The 19,389-nt window shown below is 42.9% G+C and overlaps 1 protein-coding gene across 2 annotated transcripts in view; it reads right to left on the bottom strand.

Moving 5' to 3' along the window:
* Nucleotides 1-19,389, bottom strand: part of afg2a (AFG2 AAA ATPase homolog A) — a 119,392-nt gene that overhangs the window by 25,773 nt on the left and 74,230 nt on the right. For both annotated transcript variants that reach the window (XM_061252103.1, XM_061252104.1), the window contains exon 15: nt 552-716. In XM_061252103.1, coding sequence (XP_061108087.1) covers nt 552-716 — 165 coding nt within the window. The remainder of the gene's footprint in view (nt 1-551; nt 717-19,389) is intronic.

Below are 19,389 nucleotides of genomic sequence, written 5' to 3'. Positions count from 1 at the left end.
GGTGTTTCTGACTACCCCATAGGAGACAAAGCTAGGGTCAGATTCTGATTGGCAGGTTGGCCACCACTAGCATTTTGGTGGCCATTTCTCTCCACCTTTGCATAATTATAACATTTTAAGGTGTGTTTTATTCCTCCTGAAATTCCAACATGAGGTACTGTGTACATTGCAGTCAGACCCAACCCCCGCACCCTGCCCTGTCCTGCCACATCATCTCCATGCCTTGCTTACCACTGTCATCACAGCAGAATCCCTAAAAACTAAAAACACACCTTTTCAAACTGTACCTTAGTCCTCCATCCTGATCCCCCTCCCTTTCCAATATCCCTCGTCTAACCCCCCCCCCCAAAAAAAAAAGAATTCAGAAATTTGCACTTACAATGACTGTATTTTTGTTTAGAACAGCGCTTCATGTGTATTTTACTAGTTATGGATGTGATGCTTTAACTTGTGGAAGAACCTATGCACTTGTAAATTGCTTTGGATTAAAAGCGTCTGCCAAATGACTAAAACGTAAAATGTAAATACCGTGTCCACACAGTGACACTCACCTCTGATCCCGAGTACTTCTTTGTCCGGATCACCAGATCATCCAGGCTCACGTCGGGGGCCACGGGCATACGCCCAAACTGAAGGGCCAGGATCTCTCGCCGTGTGGCTGCGTCCGGCAGGGGCACATACACGATACGGTCCAACCGCCCAGGCCGCATCAGAGCCTAAACAACAGACGTGCAGACACCGGTCATTACCGCTACCACAGAGGGCTACAGACACAGACATATCTACTCTGAGGGTTACAGACACTGGTCAGTACTGCTACTATATGGAGGATTACAGACACAGTCAGTACCATATCTACTCTATGGGGTACAGACACGGTGAGTAGCATATATACTCTAAGGAGTACAGACATGGTCAGTACCATATCTACTCTGACGAGTACAGACATGTTCAGTACCATATATACTCTGAGGGGTACAGACATGGTCAATACCATATCTACTCTGACGAGTACAGACAAGGTCAGGACCATATCTACTCTGAGGGCACCAGTTAGTTGTATGTTCACTGGAAGCCCATAAATTCAATATTTCTGACTTTATTTTAATTTTATTTTTTTACCTACTTCATATCACAGGCTAGTGTCGGTCTTTATTGCTCTGACAGACTGAAGCAGCTTGTGAGGGTTTTGGGGTGGGCCCCAGGGAGATTGGGCTGTGAGACTCAACAGATACCTTTACTTTAGAGCAGAGGTCACAGCCAGATAGGTGTCAAACAGAGAGGGGGGGGACTGCTTTTCAAGCAGTCCAGGAGACAGGAACTTCCAGCTCAAATACTTGGCTTGGCAAGCGAGGCCGGCGATGATAGACACCTCTCTGAGCGGCCCGCTCCACCTGAAGCCTCAGCACGGTGGGGGAGGGGCAGGGATGGGGGAGGGGCCAGGCTGGGGACCGGCCCAAAACTACACCCAGCTTCACCAAACAAACACTTTAAAAATATATATACTGTACTGTAGAATAGGCACATGAGAAAAAAATTCTGTAAAAACAAAGATACTATCAAAAATAATTAAGTTTCGAAATATCAACGGCAACAGGGGAATGTAGAACTATACCACCGACACAGGCGTGGACGCACTGTAACCATGGAAACAAGTGGGGGTGAGTGGGTTCAACATGGTGGTCGCCCTCTGGAATTTGTTTACCAGGCCGTCAAGTCACTTTTCATACCTTCCGGAAGGCTCTTGACTCCAGGGCCAGCTTAAAAAAAGACTGCCAAAACAGAGCTGCTGACCTGACATGGCCCTGCCATATCCCTGATGAAAGAAGGTTTGCCGTGGGAAAGTGAGAGGGAGTATGTGTTTTTCATACGGCCCATGCCCCCCCACCCGCTCTAGCTACTGTATTTGCGACTGTGATGATGTCACTATCGCATCCCAGCCGGCCAAGTAACATCCTGAACCATGAAGATCCCACCGCATCACCCTCTGTGATTGAGGAAAAATGCACAAACAGGACCCAGCAAGGGACACAGACTCTGAGAATCTGTCCTTTCACTTAACCAGTCCCCAACAGAGGCCAGATGGGGCGGGCACGTGCGTGTGTCTTTGGGCGTGTGTGTTCTTGTGTGTGTGTATGTGTATGTGTTTTTGTGTGCGTATGAATGCTTGTGTGTGTGTGTTCATGTGTCTGTATCTGTCCATATGTTCTTGTGTGTGTTGTGTGTGTGTGTGTGTGTGTGCTTGCGTGCATGTGCTTATGCATTCTTGCGCATGTGCGCGTATGTATTCTTGCTTGTGTGCATGTATTGTGTGTCTGTCTGTGTGTGCGTGTGTGCATGTATTGTGTGTCTGTCTGTGTGTGCGTGTGTGCATGTATTGTGTGTCTGTCCGTGTGTATGTGTGTGCATGTATTGTGTGTCTGTCTGTGTGTCTGTGTGTGTGTGTATGTATTGTGTGTCTGCGTGTGTGTGTGTGTGTGTGTGTGTGTGTGTGTGTGTGTGTGTGTGTGTGTGTGTGTGCATGCGCAAGTGAAGCTTCCTCTCTGCTGGGCGTGGTCCTACGCAGCTCAGTCAACATTGGGAAACAAAGAGCGCAGTGTCACCACTCCCCACGTCACCAGCTGTCCTGTCCTAGCCTCGCCGCCAGCAAACTGTTCTCACTGAGTCATTCTCCAGTATCTGGAGCTAACGCTAACAATAAATTTCAGCAATGAACAACAAAATGACCACATTGAAATTTCTCTGGTTCGCAGTGGTCATCAGTGCATTTTAATGTTTTACTTCAATACTTTACTGCTGATACAGGCCAGGCCTAAATTAAACGCACAGAGCATGCAGGGCTCTAGCAGCCACAGGAGAGGAACTCATTTGTTTTAATTTGTCTGCCAAGTGATTTGGGCATGAATAGATAAGCACACTATTATTAGTTGTTTTAACTTCCAAATGTCCACACACAGGCAATCAGATGCAAAGATTAGTACACGCATACACACACACACTCTCTCTCTCCCTCTTGAAGACAGTGAACTGCATTAATCATCCAACTAGCCTGAGGCAGAGAAAGCCCTTTCTTCCTCTCCGAGAAGCAGGTCATCCATCACTAGCAGAGATACTTCCTGTTTTCAAGCAGTCCAGGAGACGGGAACTTCCAGCTCAAATACTTGGCTTGGCAAGCGAGGCCGGCGATGACAGACACCTCTCTGAGCGGCCCGCTCCACCTGAAGCCTCAGCACGGTGGGGGAGGGGCAGGGATGGGGGACCGGCCCAAAACTACGCCCAGCTTCACCAAACAAAATGTATATACAGTACCATGCAAAAGGCATGTGAAATCAATTCACATAAGTTAAGCGAAGATACTATCAAAAATAATGAAATGAAGTTTCTAAATATCAAAACATGTACTATAAAGAGCAGTAAACAGTTAAAACCTAAATCAAATCAATATTTGTTGTGACCACCCTTCGCCTGCAACTGCATGAATTCTCATAGGTAAACCGCCTGCAGTTTTATAAGAAAATCAGGTGGTAGATTGTTCCAAACATATTGGAGAACTTGCCACAGTTCTTCTGCAGACTTTGGCAATCTTGCTTGCCTATTGCTCTGAAGGTAATTCTAGACAGCCTTGATTTTATCTGAAAAGTGGTCTATTACTGAATATTTTAATGACATACAAAAACTTATCCACATTTAATGTTTGGAAATCTCAAACATTCTCTTTTGCTGACACACTAATGCAGAAAACAAAAAAGAAACATCTCAAATCCAGGCCTTTTCACAGTATTGTATATACTCTTTTCAGATGAAGGAGGTATTATACATTAAAAAATGTTTTATTATTATTATAAACACAACAATAATTATGTTTCTGTGCAAAACTGAACCTTGATACATTTGTTCAGAGCTGGTCAATGTGCTTTCTGAAAATGTCCCTCATTTAGCCTTTTTTAATGTGCACCTCCAGACTCAACTGGGAATGTTCCTTCTGGTGATGTAGGAGCTTCTGAGCACAGCATTATGTCAAGACACTCCATATCATAGAGGTGCACCTTCATATCATGGAGAAAAAACAATCCTGAAACAGGGCCTAGGACAAATCCATCATTCATTAATGCCAAACTCCTGCTCTATAGCACCGACCAAAGTAAAGCAGAGGCAAACTGTTTTCAATGACCACAAAAAAGCAGAACGTTTTCATTTCTTGTGGGTAAAAAATAGATGGTAGAGGGACAGCATGTTTGGGGAATCTCTCTCCCATCATTCCATCTGATTACAACATTCCATGAGGAATAGCCAATCTGACCCAGGATAAGCACACCCAAGCATCCAAGACTCTCTGAACAGTGGAAGACCAGACAGACAGAACCAGTGAGCTATGCTGGGAGACTGCTGGCCTGGTTGGGGATGAGAAAGGGGGGGTTGGGGTTTTGGTTGTGCTATTTACAATCTGAAATACAGTTTCCCTCCCCAGCTCTCACGCTGTAAGTGTGTCTCCCCTACTTAAGCACATCTTGCGCCAAATAAAAAAAGTGCAATTAAAAACAAAGCCTCTCCCTTATTAAACAAATTATGTATCAGCTTGCAGAAAAGTGAAAGCGGTTTGCAAACATTAGAGCGAGACTGTTGATTGGCTACCTAACTGTAAGAGCAAACCATCCAACCCCAGTGTAAACATTTTGGGATGACGTACACATTTTTGAAATGACAACTGAGATGCCTTCCGCTTGAGAACTAAACGCCCTTTTTTAAGTTCCCTCTGCATTCCTGCATTCTGACCTGTTCTGACCACACCCACATCTCAGGTGAGAGAGCCCAGGTGAGAGAGCTCACATAAGATAGCTCAGGTAAGAGAAAGGTAGCTCCGGTAAGGAAGCCCAGGTAAGAGACCTCAGGTGTCAGAGCCCAGGTTAGAGAGACAAAGTAAGAGAGCCTAGGTAAGAGAGCCCAGGTAAGAGAGCTCAGGTGTCAGAGCCCAGGTGAGAGTTGAGAGCCAGGCTCAATACAGCATGCAGTGCCATGAAAAATTATTTGCCCTCTTCCTGATTTCCTCTGTTATTGCATATTTGTCACACTGAATGGTTTCATGGGGGTACAATATTAAGCAGGATTACTGAGTTAGCTGGATAAGTTCACTGAGTAAAACCCTGAACAGCTGTTTTTACTTTTGTCCATGTTCCAGTTTTTGAAGGGTTCCTGTTTTACTCTGAACTTATCCAGCTAACTCAGTAATTCTGCTTTGTGATATACCCCCCTGATCTTTAGACAAAATGTAATATTAGACAAAGAGAACCTGAGTAAACAATCTTTTAATTTTTTATTATGGTTTCATTGATTTAATAAAGGCTACACGGATGGTGCACTGCCGCATCACAGCAAGGAGGTCCTGGGTTCGAATTCCGGTCGGCCAGGGCCTCTCTGTGTGGAGTTTGCATGTTCTCCCTGTGTTCGAGTGGGTTTCCTCCAGGTACTCCGGTTTCCTCCCCCAGTCCAAAGACATGCAGTTAAGGGTGACTGGAGAGTGTAAATTGCCCATGGGTATGAGTGTGGGAGTGAATGGTGTGTGTGCCCTGTGATGGACTGGTGACCTGTCCAGGGTGTATTCCTGCCTTTCGCCCAATGTATGCTGGGATAGGCTCCAGCCCCCCTGCGACCCTGTTCAGGATAAGCGGGAGGGATTTGAGGGATTTTAACCCACTCTTCTGCTTTAATAAAGACAAATTGGGCATGAAGTGCTCTTTTCAGGTTCAGCCACATTATCTCTATTCGAGTCAATTCCGGACTTTGACTTCGACCACTCCAAAACCTGCACTTTTTTTTCCAGTCAATTAGATGTGAACAAGTTGTCCAGGTCCTGAGGCAGCAAAGCATCCACACACCATCACACTAACACCACCATGTTTGACTTGTCTTTCCTTGATATCCTTCTTGTGAAATGCTACATTGATGCTTCATGCCAGACACAGTGGTTTGTGTTCTACATGGATCATGTGTGACATCATGGATTAATTGTCACTGTGCCCTTGGAGGAATTTTGGCAGGCTCGCCACCCCTGGGAATATTCTCCAATAGTCCAATTGTTCCCCATTTTGAGATAAGGGCTCTCACCGTGGTTCACGGTGGCTTTCCAGCCTGATACATTTCAATATTTTTTGGTCATCTTTTATCATGCCATACCAAACCTATGAATTTGTCTGAATTAAAGCATTTCTACAAAGAAAAGTGTTCTAAAAAATCTCCACAGCGGTGTGAAAAGCTAATATCATATTATAGGAAGTGTTTGGTTGCAGTTATAGCTGCTAAAGGTGGGGTGATTTGGGTGTTTGATAAGTTTTTACAGCAATTATATCACAGAAAGGGACATTCCATATCATGGAGCTGTACCTTCATATGATGTTCAATGAAAATGGTAGAACAATTGGCTCGTGTGCAAATTAAAACTTTTGTGCAAAGACGTCAGTTTGGCAGAGCGCAGTTTCTGTGCTGAGAAAAGATTCAGGGCACAAAAAGGATCATCTCTGGACCAGAGTTGTTTCACCGAGCAGGGTTACAGAGTTTGCTGGATAACTGCAGTGAGTAAAACCGGGAACCATCCAAAATCTGGAACATGGACTGAAGTAAAAAGTAAAAATTTGACATCACAAAAAAAGCTCACTTCAAATGAAGAGGCAAAAAGGATATAACACACAATCATGCACAGACATCCCTTTCCTGCAGAGTGTGTGAGTGTAGACCCTGCAGGTCCACCTTCCTTAATCCTTCAGGCTTCATTAGCACACAGGGCCTTCAGCAGGCCCCCACGGAGCCACTGCGGAGAGCTGGGGCCCAAGAGCCACAAAGACTACAGAAATTCCAGGAATTCAGGCCTTTGGTTCCCTGTCCCTCCCTCATTTTCTCTCTCATCTTTCTGCTTATTCTCCTCTCTTGTCTCTCTCCTGTATTCATGGCAGGGCCTAGATACATCTGCATGTGTGTATGTTTATTCACTCTCTCTCCCACTCACTGTTCTCTTCCTAGTTTATGAACACAGGAAAAGCTTGCCCCTGCCCCCTCTTAAACACACAAACACACACACACACACACACACACATTCACATTCCCTTGTGTCTTACAGTAATAGCCATCTTTCCAGGGGGAATAACAGGGGCCTCACGTTTGACTTAACGACCGGAAGTCCAGGGACAACAAACAGAGCTGATCCGGCCGGGGCAGGATGGGGGCAGGAGTGGAAGGGGGGGGGGGGGGGGGGGCATGGGGGGCTGATATGAGCACACAGCTGTGTGTAGTTATGAGTGCTCCCCTTTCCCATCGCGCTGAGAGACAGACTGGGGCAGGCCCCACAACCGCAGCCGTCTCTGTGACCATGAAATAAATGGCGCTACAGCGGGATAGGGCTTGTATATGGAGGGACACCCCCCGCCCCCCCCCCCAAAAAAAAAAAAAGAGCGCATTAATGACTTAACTGTCAATCTTTACCATAGGTCAGACGACTACGGTGTGTCTGTGTGCATGCGTGTGTATGTGTACACGCACGCTTGTAAGCATCAGTGAAAGGGTGAATGAGAGGCATTCATAGTAAAGCACTTACAATGTGATATAAATATAATGCAATCAATTTAAAATGACCATAGTGACTTTAATGAGGCGCACCAGCCATCCCACCTGGCCCTCCTCCCCCTATGACACTGTCTATCTCTGAGCCAATGAGATGCAGGAGCCGTGGCTACAAACGATATTAAATTATTTACTGAATTACCCACAGTGCATCACCAGTGTCTGAACTGTTACCTGAATGTCTGAGAGTTTTGAACCCTGCCAGGCCCCGCCACTCCCCTGCTTTGCCAGTGACATTGGCCTGATTTATGGCAGGAGGATGGGAGCAGTGAAAAAGCTCCTCTCAGAGGCAGCTGTTGCCTAATTGTGTTCTGTCAGTCAGGATGATCTACCCATTGCTCTCTTCCATCTGTTTCTCTTTCCCCTTCTCTGTCCACCCACTTCTCTTTCTTACCCACTTATCCTTTATTGCGAGTGTGTGCATTTTGTGTTCTTTTTAAAAAGTGGTGTTTTTTTTCTTGTTGGTGTGACTGGCACCAGCTCAGGCCTGTAGAGGCATTCCAGGTCTGTGGAAAGGCGTGTCCACATGGGGGTTGGGGGGGTGGAGTTGGTGGTCAGACATAAACCCTCTGGACTTCTGTGCCGAGACCAGCACACTTGGTTTTGTAGGGCAGAACTCCATTCTGGGTCAGACTGGCTGTTGCCATGGCAATGACCTCGGGGCAAATACTGACAGCACAAGGATATGGGGGGTACACTGTGTGTGTGTGTGTGTGTGTGTGTGTGTGTGTGTGTGTGTGTGTGTGTGTGAGAGAGAGAGAGAGAGAGAGAGAGAGAGAGAGAGAGAGAGAGAGAGAGAGAGAGAGAGAGAGGGGGGGGGGGGGGAGAGAGAGAGGGGTGGCAGAGAATGATAAAGAGGGAGAAAGAAAAAGAAAGAGCAAAAAAGAGATGTGGGTAGGGAGAGAGGCAGTGATAATTATTTTGAGAATGACAGAGAATGATCTAGAGGGAGCTCTGTGACAGGGTGAATCATGACCAGACCAGGGCCAGACCAGTTTCCCGAATCACACAAACCTAAACCTGAATCCAGTTCCAAAGACTCGCACAGAGGAAGTGTGGCCCTTTCACATTCAGCAACACAGGAGCTGTCAAGCCCGCTCTTTCGCCTGACAAAGTGACAGATTCTGCTGTAAGACCACGCAACCTGGCCTGATGAGGAGGATTTATCGCACCAGCACAGCATCCGATGGCCACAAATCTTCCTGGGACCCTGCGCTCCTGGATTACATCAGATAATGTCACATGACCCCACCACAGAGTTGCATGGGTTGCCTAATGTCTCTGCCATTGGCCTTCAGGAGCAGGGGTCCCACACCAGGCACCCAAAAGGAGTCCCAGGAGTCCTCTTAAGTCAAAATTATTTGCATGAATTAAGTTCCTGCTTAACTTAAGTGGGCATGTATTCATAATTCTATATTAAAGACACATTTTATACCACCAGTATACTAGTTAGTATAGTTGTACATACATATACGTTTGTGCGCACAGGCAGTAGAACCTTAGATAAGGAATGGTTCAGAACATTTCATAGCTTAATAATCAAACAAACAAGCAACAAACTGGATCTCAAAAGAACATTTATTTTCGATGTGGGCTTTTCTCGAAGGCAAATAATATGTTTGTAACTGACGACTTAACTGTTAGCAAAAAAAAACCCTATATTTCCTGTGAATATATTTTGTAGTAATATGTTTGTCTTTTGTGATTATGTGGACCTGTCGGCACTTGTAACACAGGACAAATTTCTGAGTAATCAGACAATAAAGTATAATTGCATCCTATTGTACTGTATAATAATGTACTGCATTCTATGTGCAGGATATAAACTTGGAAATGCAGAATTTCTCATGATTTTCCCAGGTTCAGGCTCTGTTCAGCTGACTGGGCAGTCCGTGAACTGGCATGATTTAGACTGGCTCCCAAACGTACAGGAACTGGGTCTGTTGCCAGAGAGGCGTCACCATGGCGCTGTCCTGATTGACAGGCTGCTCATTCCTCTCCACAGGGACTCTTCCTGAGGGAGGTCTTTCTACAGTGCTGAGCCAAATTTGCCCTGGGGGGGAATTCCCCCCACCCACCCCCCCACCACCTCTTTATTTAACTCCTGAGACCATGGTGAGCACAGCCTGACACACAGGAACCCCCCACAGGGAACAGACACACATACACACTCATAAGCACACACATACTTGCACGCACACATATCCACCAACAGCACACATGATTGCCCCACAGTAAAGGATAAAAAGGCTATTGCCCCACAGTAAAGGATAAAAAGCCTATCCTTCAGGAAGCAACTTCCTGTTTACTGCCCTTCACCACAAACTACTGCATGGGGGGGATTAAATATGAGGGGAAGGGGCTCCCCAGCCTCACTGGGCACGGCACTGGTGCGGAGGGCAGAAGCGAGAGCTTTGACGATATTTCCGGTATAACCCTGCGATGGCACAGCCCCAGAGCAGCTGAGTAGCTCCCCTGCAGCTCCCCTCCCTTAGCTCCTCCACTGTAAATCTGCCGAGAGGAAAAGCAGGAGCCCCAACAGCCTCCAGTGCTGGAGATCTGTTAAAAATATCTGGGCTTAAAGTACGCTTAAAAAAAATAAATAAATAAAAAAAAAAGGAATACGGGGGAAAACTGTGGTCAAACTGTCTTAGACCTGGTGGATTATTTCATTTTCAGAGTTAAGGGTTATTGGCTAATAACGCAGTGAATTCGTAATTTCCGATAAAAGTAAATAAAGATGTAAAGGAAAAGCTGCAATAAATAAATGCAAACTGCTGAAGTCTCCCTATCGGAGCTCATGTGTATGCATGCCAGGATCAGCTCTGCACAAACCACCAGAAATTGTGGGGCTGCTTCAGTTCAGCACACAAAAGAGACGTTAGGAGATGGATGACCCATGGAGTAATACGAACAACCCAAAGCAGTACACTCACACAAGCTCCTCAGATTTCCTGTTTATGCAAGCACATTTCAAAAATAATATCAAAACAAAGTGAAATTGGCAGTAAAATCTTACTTAATTTAGTTAAATCTTAAATCTTGGTCTAAAGTAACTACATTGTGTCATTCCATTGCATACAAAATCCCTTTGTCATCCATCAGCATGGGAAAAGCCAAAAAAGCAGAAGAAGGATTGTGACTGACCATCACAAGTCTGGTAATGGGTACAAAAATACATTAATGGTTAAACCTACCACTAAGCACTGTAAGTGCAATCATTGAACAATATTTCAGACATATGGATGTCCCCACAGACAATGAGGAAGATGTGAAGGAGGCCATAAAGAATCCAAGGTTTAAAACTCAGTTAAAAAATGTAAGCAGAGATAGGTTGCATCTTGGGGTCAGATGAGACCAAAATTTTTAATTTTGGCCATACACACTGCTGAGATGTTTGACAGCAAAGAGGAATGCATACAAGGAGTACCCATACCTGCTGTCAAATATGGCGGTGGGTCATCGATGTTTTGGAGACATTTTTCTGCCAGTGGTCCAGGGGCACTATTTATGATCAATAGCATAATGAATTCAATGAAGTACCAGGAAATTTTAGCACTTGTCTCTGCTAGGAAGGGGAGACTTGGTTGATTGTCCTCAAGAATGACTATAAACAAACATCAAAATCCACACAAAAATGGTCGTGAAAACAACACCCGTGTTGTGCAATGGCCTGTGGTCTGAACTGACACGAGTCCATTAGCAAAAACCTAAGGATTGCAATGAAGTCCTGCATGGAGGAATGGTCAAAAATCCCTCCAAATCTGTTCTCTAACCTGATCAGAAATTATGTCATATTGTCATATTTATTTTATTTACATGACAAATTATAGGAAAATACTCATGGCTGTCATCTTTGCCAGGGGTGTTTGCACAAAGTATTAAACTAGGTGTGCCAATAATTGTGAAACCTGTTTTTGTGGAAATACATTTTATATTTGAAAAATGTAATAGTTTGGTTGATGCTATTGAATCATTAATAGGGCAATTCCACAGTAACCACAGGATACTTGAGTGGCAAAGTCCAATACAGCTATATAAGACTGAAATCTGCTTTTATAACGATTGGTAGGAAATAACCCTGTTATCAGTCTCCATTATGTAGCTGTATTGGGCTTTACCACCCAAATATCCAGCAGTTCTAATGTCAGTTACCATGAAATTGCCCAATAAGGCACACTACTTTACACACTTTTTGAAAAAAGTCAAAAGTTTGTCAATAACTATTTTTAGTTTACAGCATTATTTATCAAGGGTGCCAATAATTCTGGAGGCCGCTGTATCTATGTGAGTACAAGTGTGTGTGAGTGTGTCTGTGCGTGAGTGTGTCTGCGCGTGTGAGTGTGTATGATGGGAGGCTCAGGCATCAGTGGTGCACTCTCTTCTAACTCACAAAGCACCAGAATCGCACACACTCTAAAGCCATATGGGAAAACACTTTCTGTTTTATTCCACAAACACTTCTTCCTCCTCCTCATCTGTTAAAAAAAAAAAGGAATAATAAACAGGATTTTATCTCTGGTACTTCAATAAAACCACAAACACTTCCAGGCATTTAGGCATTTTGCAGATCTGCGTAAGAGTGCACAAATACGTTTAAGTCATTAGGGCCACAACAGATAGTAGCCGCTTAAGACCGGGAAATTCAATTTTGCCCCTTGTAGAAGACATGAGGCTTCGGCCTTCAATTTGAATAACACTTGTGTCCAAAAAAAAAGGAAAAAAACGTGCCAATACCTGGATGGCCATGGCTGTACAGGAATGTAACGTACAGTGGGCTACAGAATTATTTCATCATTATGGGCACCCCTGGTTTAGTACTTGGTGCCTCCACCAACATGGAGTCTTTTCCTGTAATGCCTAACAAGGTTAAGTAACACCTCTGAAGGGATTTTGGACAATCCCTCTATGTAGATCCCTGCAAGATCCTTCACATTCTTGTAATGTAGTATCACTGGTCAGAGTGGTGGTTTCCCCATTTAGTTACTGTTGCTATGTCGTCAAGCTGTGGTCATGAAAGAGCACATGACTCAACATGATTCCACGGACAGATCAGCACTGATATTATATTGAAAAAAAAAAATTGTTTTTGGTTTTTGTATTTATAATGGCATACAATAATAATAAACATAATTAATACTACTCCTCATTTACTATGTATTCTGGCTTTAGCAACTTGAACCAAACAAGAGAGACATTCACAGTTTACGCAAAAAGAGCAGAGCCCATGCAAACTGTACATATGCCTGGTTAGCAAGGGAACAGTCGACTGTCACAGAACAGTTAAATTTCACTTTGAGTGCTTCCCACAGGAAGTAGCCATGGTACAAATAATTATGTAGCTATCATATCCTATTTCTGTGTTGATCATATTGTATTGTCCACACAGTTATCGTAGTTAGGTAGCAACGTTAAAAAAAATAAAAATTTATAATAATAATAATAATAATAATAATAACAACAATTCTCTACTCCTAGCTTCTTTCTCATTACAACCATTATAATTTCGAACACTTGTATGATGACTGCAGGTTTTTTTATGGCAAGACTGAGCACAGCAACAAGACACAAGGTAGTTATATGGCATCGGCAAGGTCTATCCCAGGCAAAAATTTCAAGGCAGACAGGGGTTTCGGTCTGCTTGCTGTCCAAGCTCTGTTGAAGAAGCACAAAGAAACGGGCAACGTTGTGGACCGTAGACGCAGTGGTCGGCCAAGGAAACCTAGTGCAGCAGATGAAAGACACATCATGCTTACTTCCCTTCGCAATCAGAATTGGCAGAAACCAGTGGGACCCAAGTACACCCATCTCCTGTGCGGAGAAGTCTGGTCAGAAGTGGTCTTCATGGAAGAATTGCAGCGAAAAAGCCATACCTCCGACATGGAAACAAGGCCAAGTGAACTGGGGTGCAGAAAAATGGCAGCAGGTTCTTTGGACTGATGAGTCAAAATATTTGGCTGTAGCAGAAGGCAGTTTGCTCGCCGAAGGGCTGGAGAGTGGGACAAGAATGAGTGTCTGCAGGCAACAGTTAAGCATGGTGGAGGTTCCTTGCAAGTTTGGGTCTGTATTTCTGCAAATGGAGTCGGGGATTTGGTCAGAATTAATGGTTTCCTCAATGCTGAGAAGTACAGGCAGACAGTTATCCATCATGCAATACCATCAGGGAGGCATCTAATTGGCACAAAATGTATTCTGCAGCAGGACAACTACCCCAAACATACAGCCAATGATATTAAGAACTATCTTCAGCGTAAAGAAGAACAAGGAGTCCTGGAAGTGATGATATGGCCCCCACAGAGCCCTGATCAACATCATCGAGTCTGTCTCGGATTACATGAAGAGACCGAAGCATTTGAGGCTGCCTAAATCCACAGAAGAACTGTGGCTAGTTCTCCAAGATGTTTGGAACAACCTACCTGCCGGGTTCCTTCAAAAACTGTGTGCAAGTATACAAAGAAGAATTGATGCTGTTCATGCATTTTGTTAATTGATAAAAAGAAACGATTAACATTTCTAGTTTCTAAAGCATTCTTATTTTACAGAATGTTTTCACACCTGCCTAAAACTTTTGCACAGTACTGTATATGTACAACCATGCAGTCAGCACCAGTAAGATTTGGGTTGTTCCGGCACATATGGTTTGCGCTTATCAATTGCTCAGTTCAGACCACATGTTTTCTTCAAAAACAACACCTGGTTTTGGCCATTTGTTTCTAAAGTTTGTGTGGTGACAGCAAATGATAAAATACATTTTAACATGCAAATATTGCATCATTATTTTATTGTACTTTATTAGGAGCATTTTTACTTCATTACACCAACTCATTCATGCGATTACCTAATCAGCCATATCAATTTGTATTTTATTTAGGCCTATTTAGCCCAGATTTTCTTTTAGCTGTTACTGTTTTTTTCCATCAAGCAGTAGTTAAAACTAAACCTAGTTTTTACAACAAAGCCAAAATGTAGATTAGCTATTCATTGTCACAACCATTCCAGTTTGGGCGAGGCAGCAAATGTGAGGATGACTGCTGGACAACCAACAGATAACCATGATGAAAAATGCCAAATAAAGTCACCAGATTCAAAGCTGAATAAGATCTGGGCCATGTTTCACGCAAGTGGCAAACTGAGTTACCCAGATTAGTTTGTTGACATTTTGGGAGAAACTTTTCTTCTTTTTTTTGGTGAAATTTAGCCAGGCTTGTTACGGGCTACAGAGATTTAAGACTAAATCTGGAAGAAAGGGGAAAGATTTGAGAATTGAAAGACTCTTAGCTAGGGCTCCCAAACTTTTGCACAGAGCCTTTTTCTTTTCTGAATTATTTAGAAAATGTAAAAAATTCAAAAAAAAGTAAACTTTAAAATTTGAAGAAATGTGTCATGTTTAACTTCGTACAATTTCAATGTCTGGTCTGGTCACCAAGATATTAATTGGAAAAGGCTTTTTGACCAGGGGTGCCCAAATATTTGCATATGACTGTATATTTGCTGCCTAACTAACGATTGGAAGAATTAAGTTGTATCCTACACCAAAAGTCACCAAAATTTCCCAGTGATGAGACCAAAAAATTTCTTACAATATACACTCACCAAGCACTTTATTAGGACAGTTTTTACTTTATTACACCTACTTATTAATGCGATTATCCAATCAGCCAATTGTGTGACAGCAGTGCAATGCATACAATCATGAAGATACGGGCCAGGAGCTTCAGTTAAATGCCTTGTTAATGAGAGATGTCAGTGGAGAATGGCCAGACTGGTCAAAGCTGACAGGAAGGTGACAGTAACGGAAATAACCACACATTACTACAATGGTATGCAGAAGAACATCTCTGAACACATAACTCTAAGTGAATAGGCTACAGAAGTAGAAGTTTAAAAAATAAGTCAAGCAAATACCTAATAAAGTGCTTGGAGAGTGTATATACAGTGGTGTGAAAAAGTGTTTGCCCCCCTTCCTAATTTCTTATTTTTTTGCATGTTTGTCACACTTAAATGTTTCAGATCATCAAACAAATTTAAATATTAGTCAAAGACAACACAAGTAAACACAAAATGCAGTTTTTAAATGAAGGTTTTTATTATTAAGGGAGAAAAAATCCAAACCTACATGGCCCTGTGTGAAAAAGTGATTGCCCCCTAAACCTAATAACTAGTTGGGCCACCCTTAGCAGCAACAACTGCAATCAAGCATTTGCGATAACTTGCAATGAGTCTCTTACAGCGCTGTGGAGGAATTTTGGCCCACTCATCTTTGCAGAATTGTTGTAATTCAGCCACATTGGAGGGTTTTCGAGCATGGACCGCCTTTTTAAGGTCATGCCACAGCATCTCAATAGGATTCAGGTCAGGACTTCGACTAGGCCACTCCAAAGTCTTCATTTTGTTTTTCTTCAGCCATTCAGAGGTGGACTTGCTGGTGTGTTTTGGATCATTGTCCTGCTGCAGAACCCAAGTTTGTTTCAGCTTGAGGTCACGAACAGATGGCTGGACATTCTCCTTCAGGATTTTTTGGTAGACAGCAGAATTCATGGTTCCATTTATCACAGCAAGTCTTCCAGGTCCTGAGGCAGCAAAACAGCCCCAGACCATCACACTACCACCACCATATTTTACTGTTGGTATGATATTCTTGAAATGCGGTGTTACTTTTACGCCAGATGTAATGGGGGACACACCTTCCAAAAAGTTAAACGTCAGACCACAGAGTATTTTCCCAAAAGTCTTGGGGATCATCAAGATGTTTTCTGGCAAAATTGAGACGAGCCTTAATGTTCTTTTTGCTCAGCAGTGGTTTTTGTCTTGGAACTCTGCCATGCAGGCCATTTTTGCCCAGTCTCTTTCTTATGGTGGAGTCATGAACACTGACCTTAACTGAGGCAAGTGAGGCCTGCAGTTCTTTGGATGTTGTTGTGGGGTCTTTTGTGACCTCTTGGATGAGTCGTCGCTGCGCTCTTGGGGTCATTTTGGTCGGCCGGCCACTCCTGGGAAGGTTCACCACTGTTCCATGTTTTCGCCGTTTGTGGATAATGGCTCTCACTGTGGTTCGCTGGAGTCCCAAAGCTTTAGAAATGGCTTTATAACCTTTTCCAGACTGATAGATCTCAATTACTTTCTTTCTCATTTGTTCCTTAATTTCTTTAGATCTCGGCATGATGTCTAGCTTTTGAGGATCATTTGGTCTACTTCACTTTGTCAGGCAGGTCCTATTTAAGTGATTTCTTGATTGAGAACAGGTATGGCAGTAATCAGGCCTGGGTGTGGCTAGAGAAATTGAACTCAGGTTTGCTAAACCACAGTTAAGTTTTAACAGGGGGGGCAACCACGTTTTCACACAGGGCCATGTAGGTTTGGATTTTTTTTCTCCCTTAATAATAAAAACCTTCATTTAAAAACTGCATTTTGTGTTTACTTGTGTTGTCTTTGACTAATATTTAAATTTGTTTGATGATCTGAAACATTTAATTGTGACAAACATGCAAAAAAAAAAAAAAAAAAAAAAGGAAAAAGAAATCAGGAAGGGGGGCAAACACTTTTTCACACCACTGTACAGTATGTGTGTGCTTACTTGTGTGAGTACGTGAGAGTGAGATAGTGTGCATGTGATTGTGTGTTAAGCACCTTTAGAATATATTTCTGCTTAAAATCCATAACAGACTTGGGTTTAAGCACCCTTAGAGGACATTTGTCAGGATGGGGACAGGATGCCAGACCTAAGAGTTCTGCTCAGTGGGAGGAGCCAAGTAGAGAATATGACCTCATTCTGTCATTCTCCCATCAGAGGTAAGAATGTTGCCCCCCAAACACAAATCCACACCTATCAAAAGGGACAAGGCTCTCCCACACAAGGCCTGTACAATGTTCATATCCACTTAATTTATTTACCTACAGTATGTTTAGTGCAATAAAATAATATACAGATCCAGAACACTGTAAGATTTGACACAAGGGTGCTACTATCACAGTCCAAAGTATTGGTGTAATAATATCACAGTAAATCCATGATCCCAATGGTAGGACAATTGTCTCTGAAAAAGATGTCCAAAGTACAGGTCATAAAAGCAAAAATATGGGATGGTTTGCATCACTATTGAATACCATTTCTATCTAATATAAACAAGAATCATAACAAAATATAAACAAAGCTTAGCTCCTACAAAGATCTTGACCCCATTTGCAGTTTCTGCAAATTATGGCTGGTTTAAACAATGTTGTTTGTTTGTTTTTTTGCGTTATATGGTTCCGTTAATTCTTATTGCATACTGGCATTTATAAGTGGATCTAGGCATGCATGCTAAGGTATTTACCACAATAAGCTATTCGGTAGGCTGCCAGTTTGTATTTGTGAATTTGTACTACCAAAATAAACAGCTGGGATATCTACGGAACTTAAAATTCGGAGCACATCCACTTGATACGAAGTGCTTGCAAATCCTGGCCTCATCTGTTGTCATCTCTTGGCTGCAACTACTTTCTTGACCCAATGGTATATTTCTGTAATTGCAGCAGCTGCAATGGAACCTGCCTTAGCAACTTTAGTTTGTCTCAAATTGATTTTGCTCAAATGATGTTGGTACACACTCATTTTTTTCTATTCAAACACTGTTGGTATCGTTTGAATACAAAAACCTGCTAGTGGCCTGCACTATTGGAACTTGTCCAGGTGGATAAATGAGTCTAGAGCAGAGCTAGCTGTTTCTGCTCTCTGTCCATTTAAATATAATTAATAAAAAAAATGTATCTTCCATGTCCAGATATTAAAAAGAGGTTGGACATCCACTGAACCAAATACACTTGCAACAGACTAAATGGCGACTGAGGTAAGAAATGCAAATTGTCCAAATGAGGAGGCGAGCATCAGGGCAGTGAAGGTTTGGGACAGACCACTCCCAACCAGTGCTGATACAATGTTTTGTGATGTTCTTCCAGATGACCACCACTCACAAACAGTAGTTGATGTCAGGACACTGTGGCTGCCCATTGCTCCTAAGTAACTAGGATGTGTGAAATGCAGCCCATGGGTTTCAATAATGTAAATCTTATCAAGTCACTTTCCGGCATGGAGTTGGACACCTCTGGACAGTTCCTCCCTCGATGTGTGCCATTTTCTACTCAACATACCAGGAGAGGTCCCCATCGACTACCCTCACAGGAAGACCAGCAAGTGAAGAAGGAACAGTCATGAGCAGCTTTAGCGGACCAGCTGGTCTCTGAGGGACTCAGAGCTCCCATTGTGTTCTGCTCATTCTGATAATTTATTTATCCATTTATATAGAGTCTGTTGGCTTGCAGCTCCACAGTGGGCCTGATTTGATGGCAGCTGTGCTTATCTGTAGCCGTAATGCTGCTTTTACAGCCATGTTAAATTTACAGTGGGCTCAAAACTTCTTGGCACCCCTGACAGAAAATGAACAAACAATACTCAAAAAAAATTCTAAACAATATATTTATAGACAAACTCAATATACCAACATGTGATAAATACTGTGCTATATTGATGTTTCAATGGAACCAACAAAAATCATTTACTGATTTAATTAAAAATCTATTTCCTCCAAATCAATGTTTCACAATTATTGGCACCCTTAAAGATTATTGTAAATAACACCTACCAAAATTAAACCAGGTATTACATTCCACTTATTTAAGTTTATCTATGTGTTCAGGAACTGTATTGAGTGATTACATCACTTCCTGTTTCACTAGGGTATAAAAATGAGGTAACACACATGCAATATCCCTTTGTCATCCAACACCATGAAGAAAACAAAAGAA

This window comes from Conger conger, chromosome 8 (assembly GCF_963514075.1).
Source record: "Conger conger chromosome 8, fConCon1.1, whole genome shotgun sequence".
In the NCBI taxonomy this organism is placed as follows: domain Eukaryota; kingdom Metazoa; phylum Chordata; class Actinopteri; order Anguilliformes; family Congridae; genus Conger; species Conger conger.
This window is presented reverse-complemented; position numbering and strand designations above follow the sequence as displayed.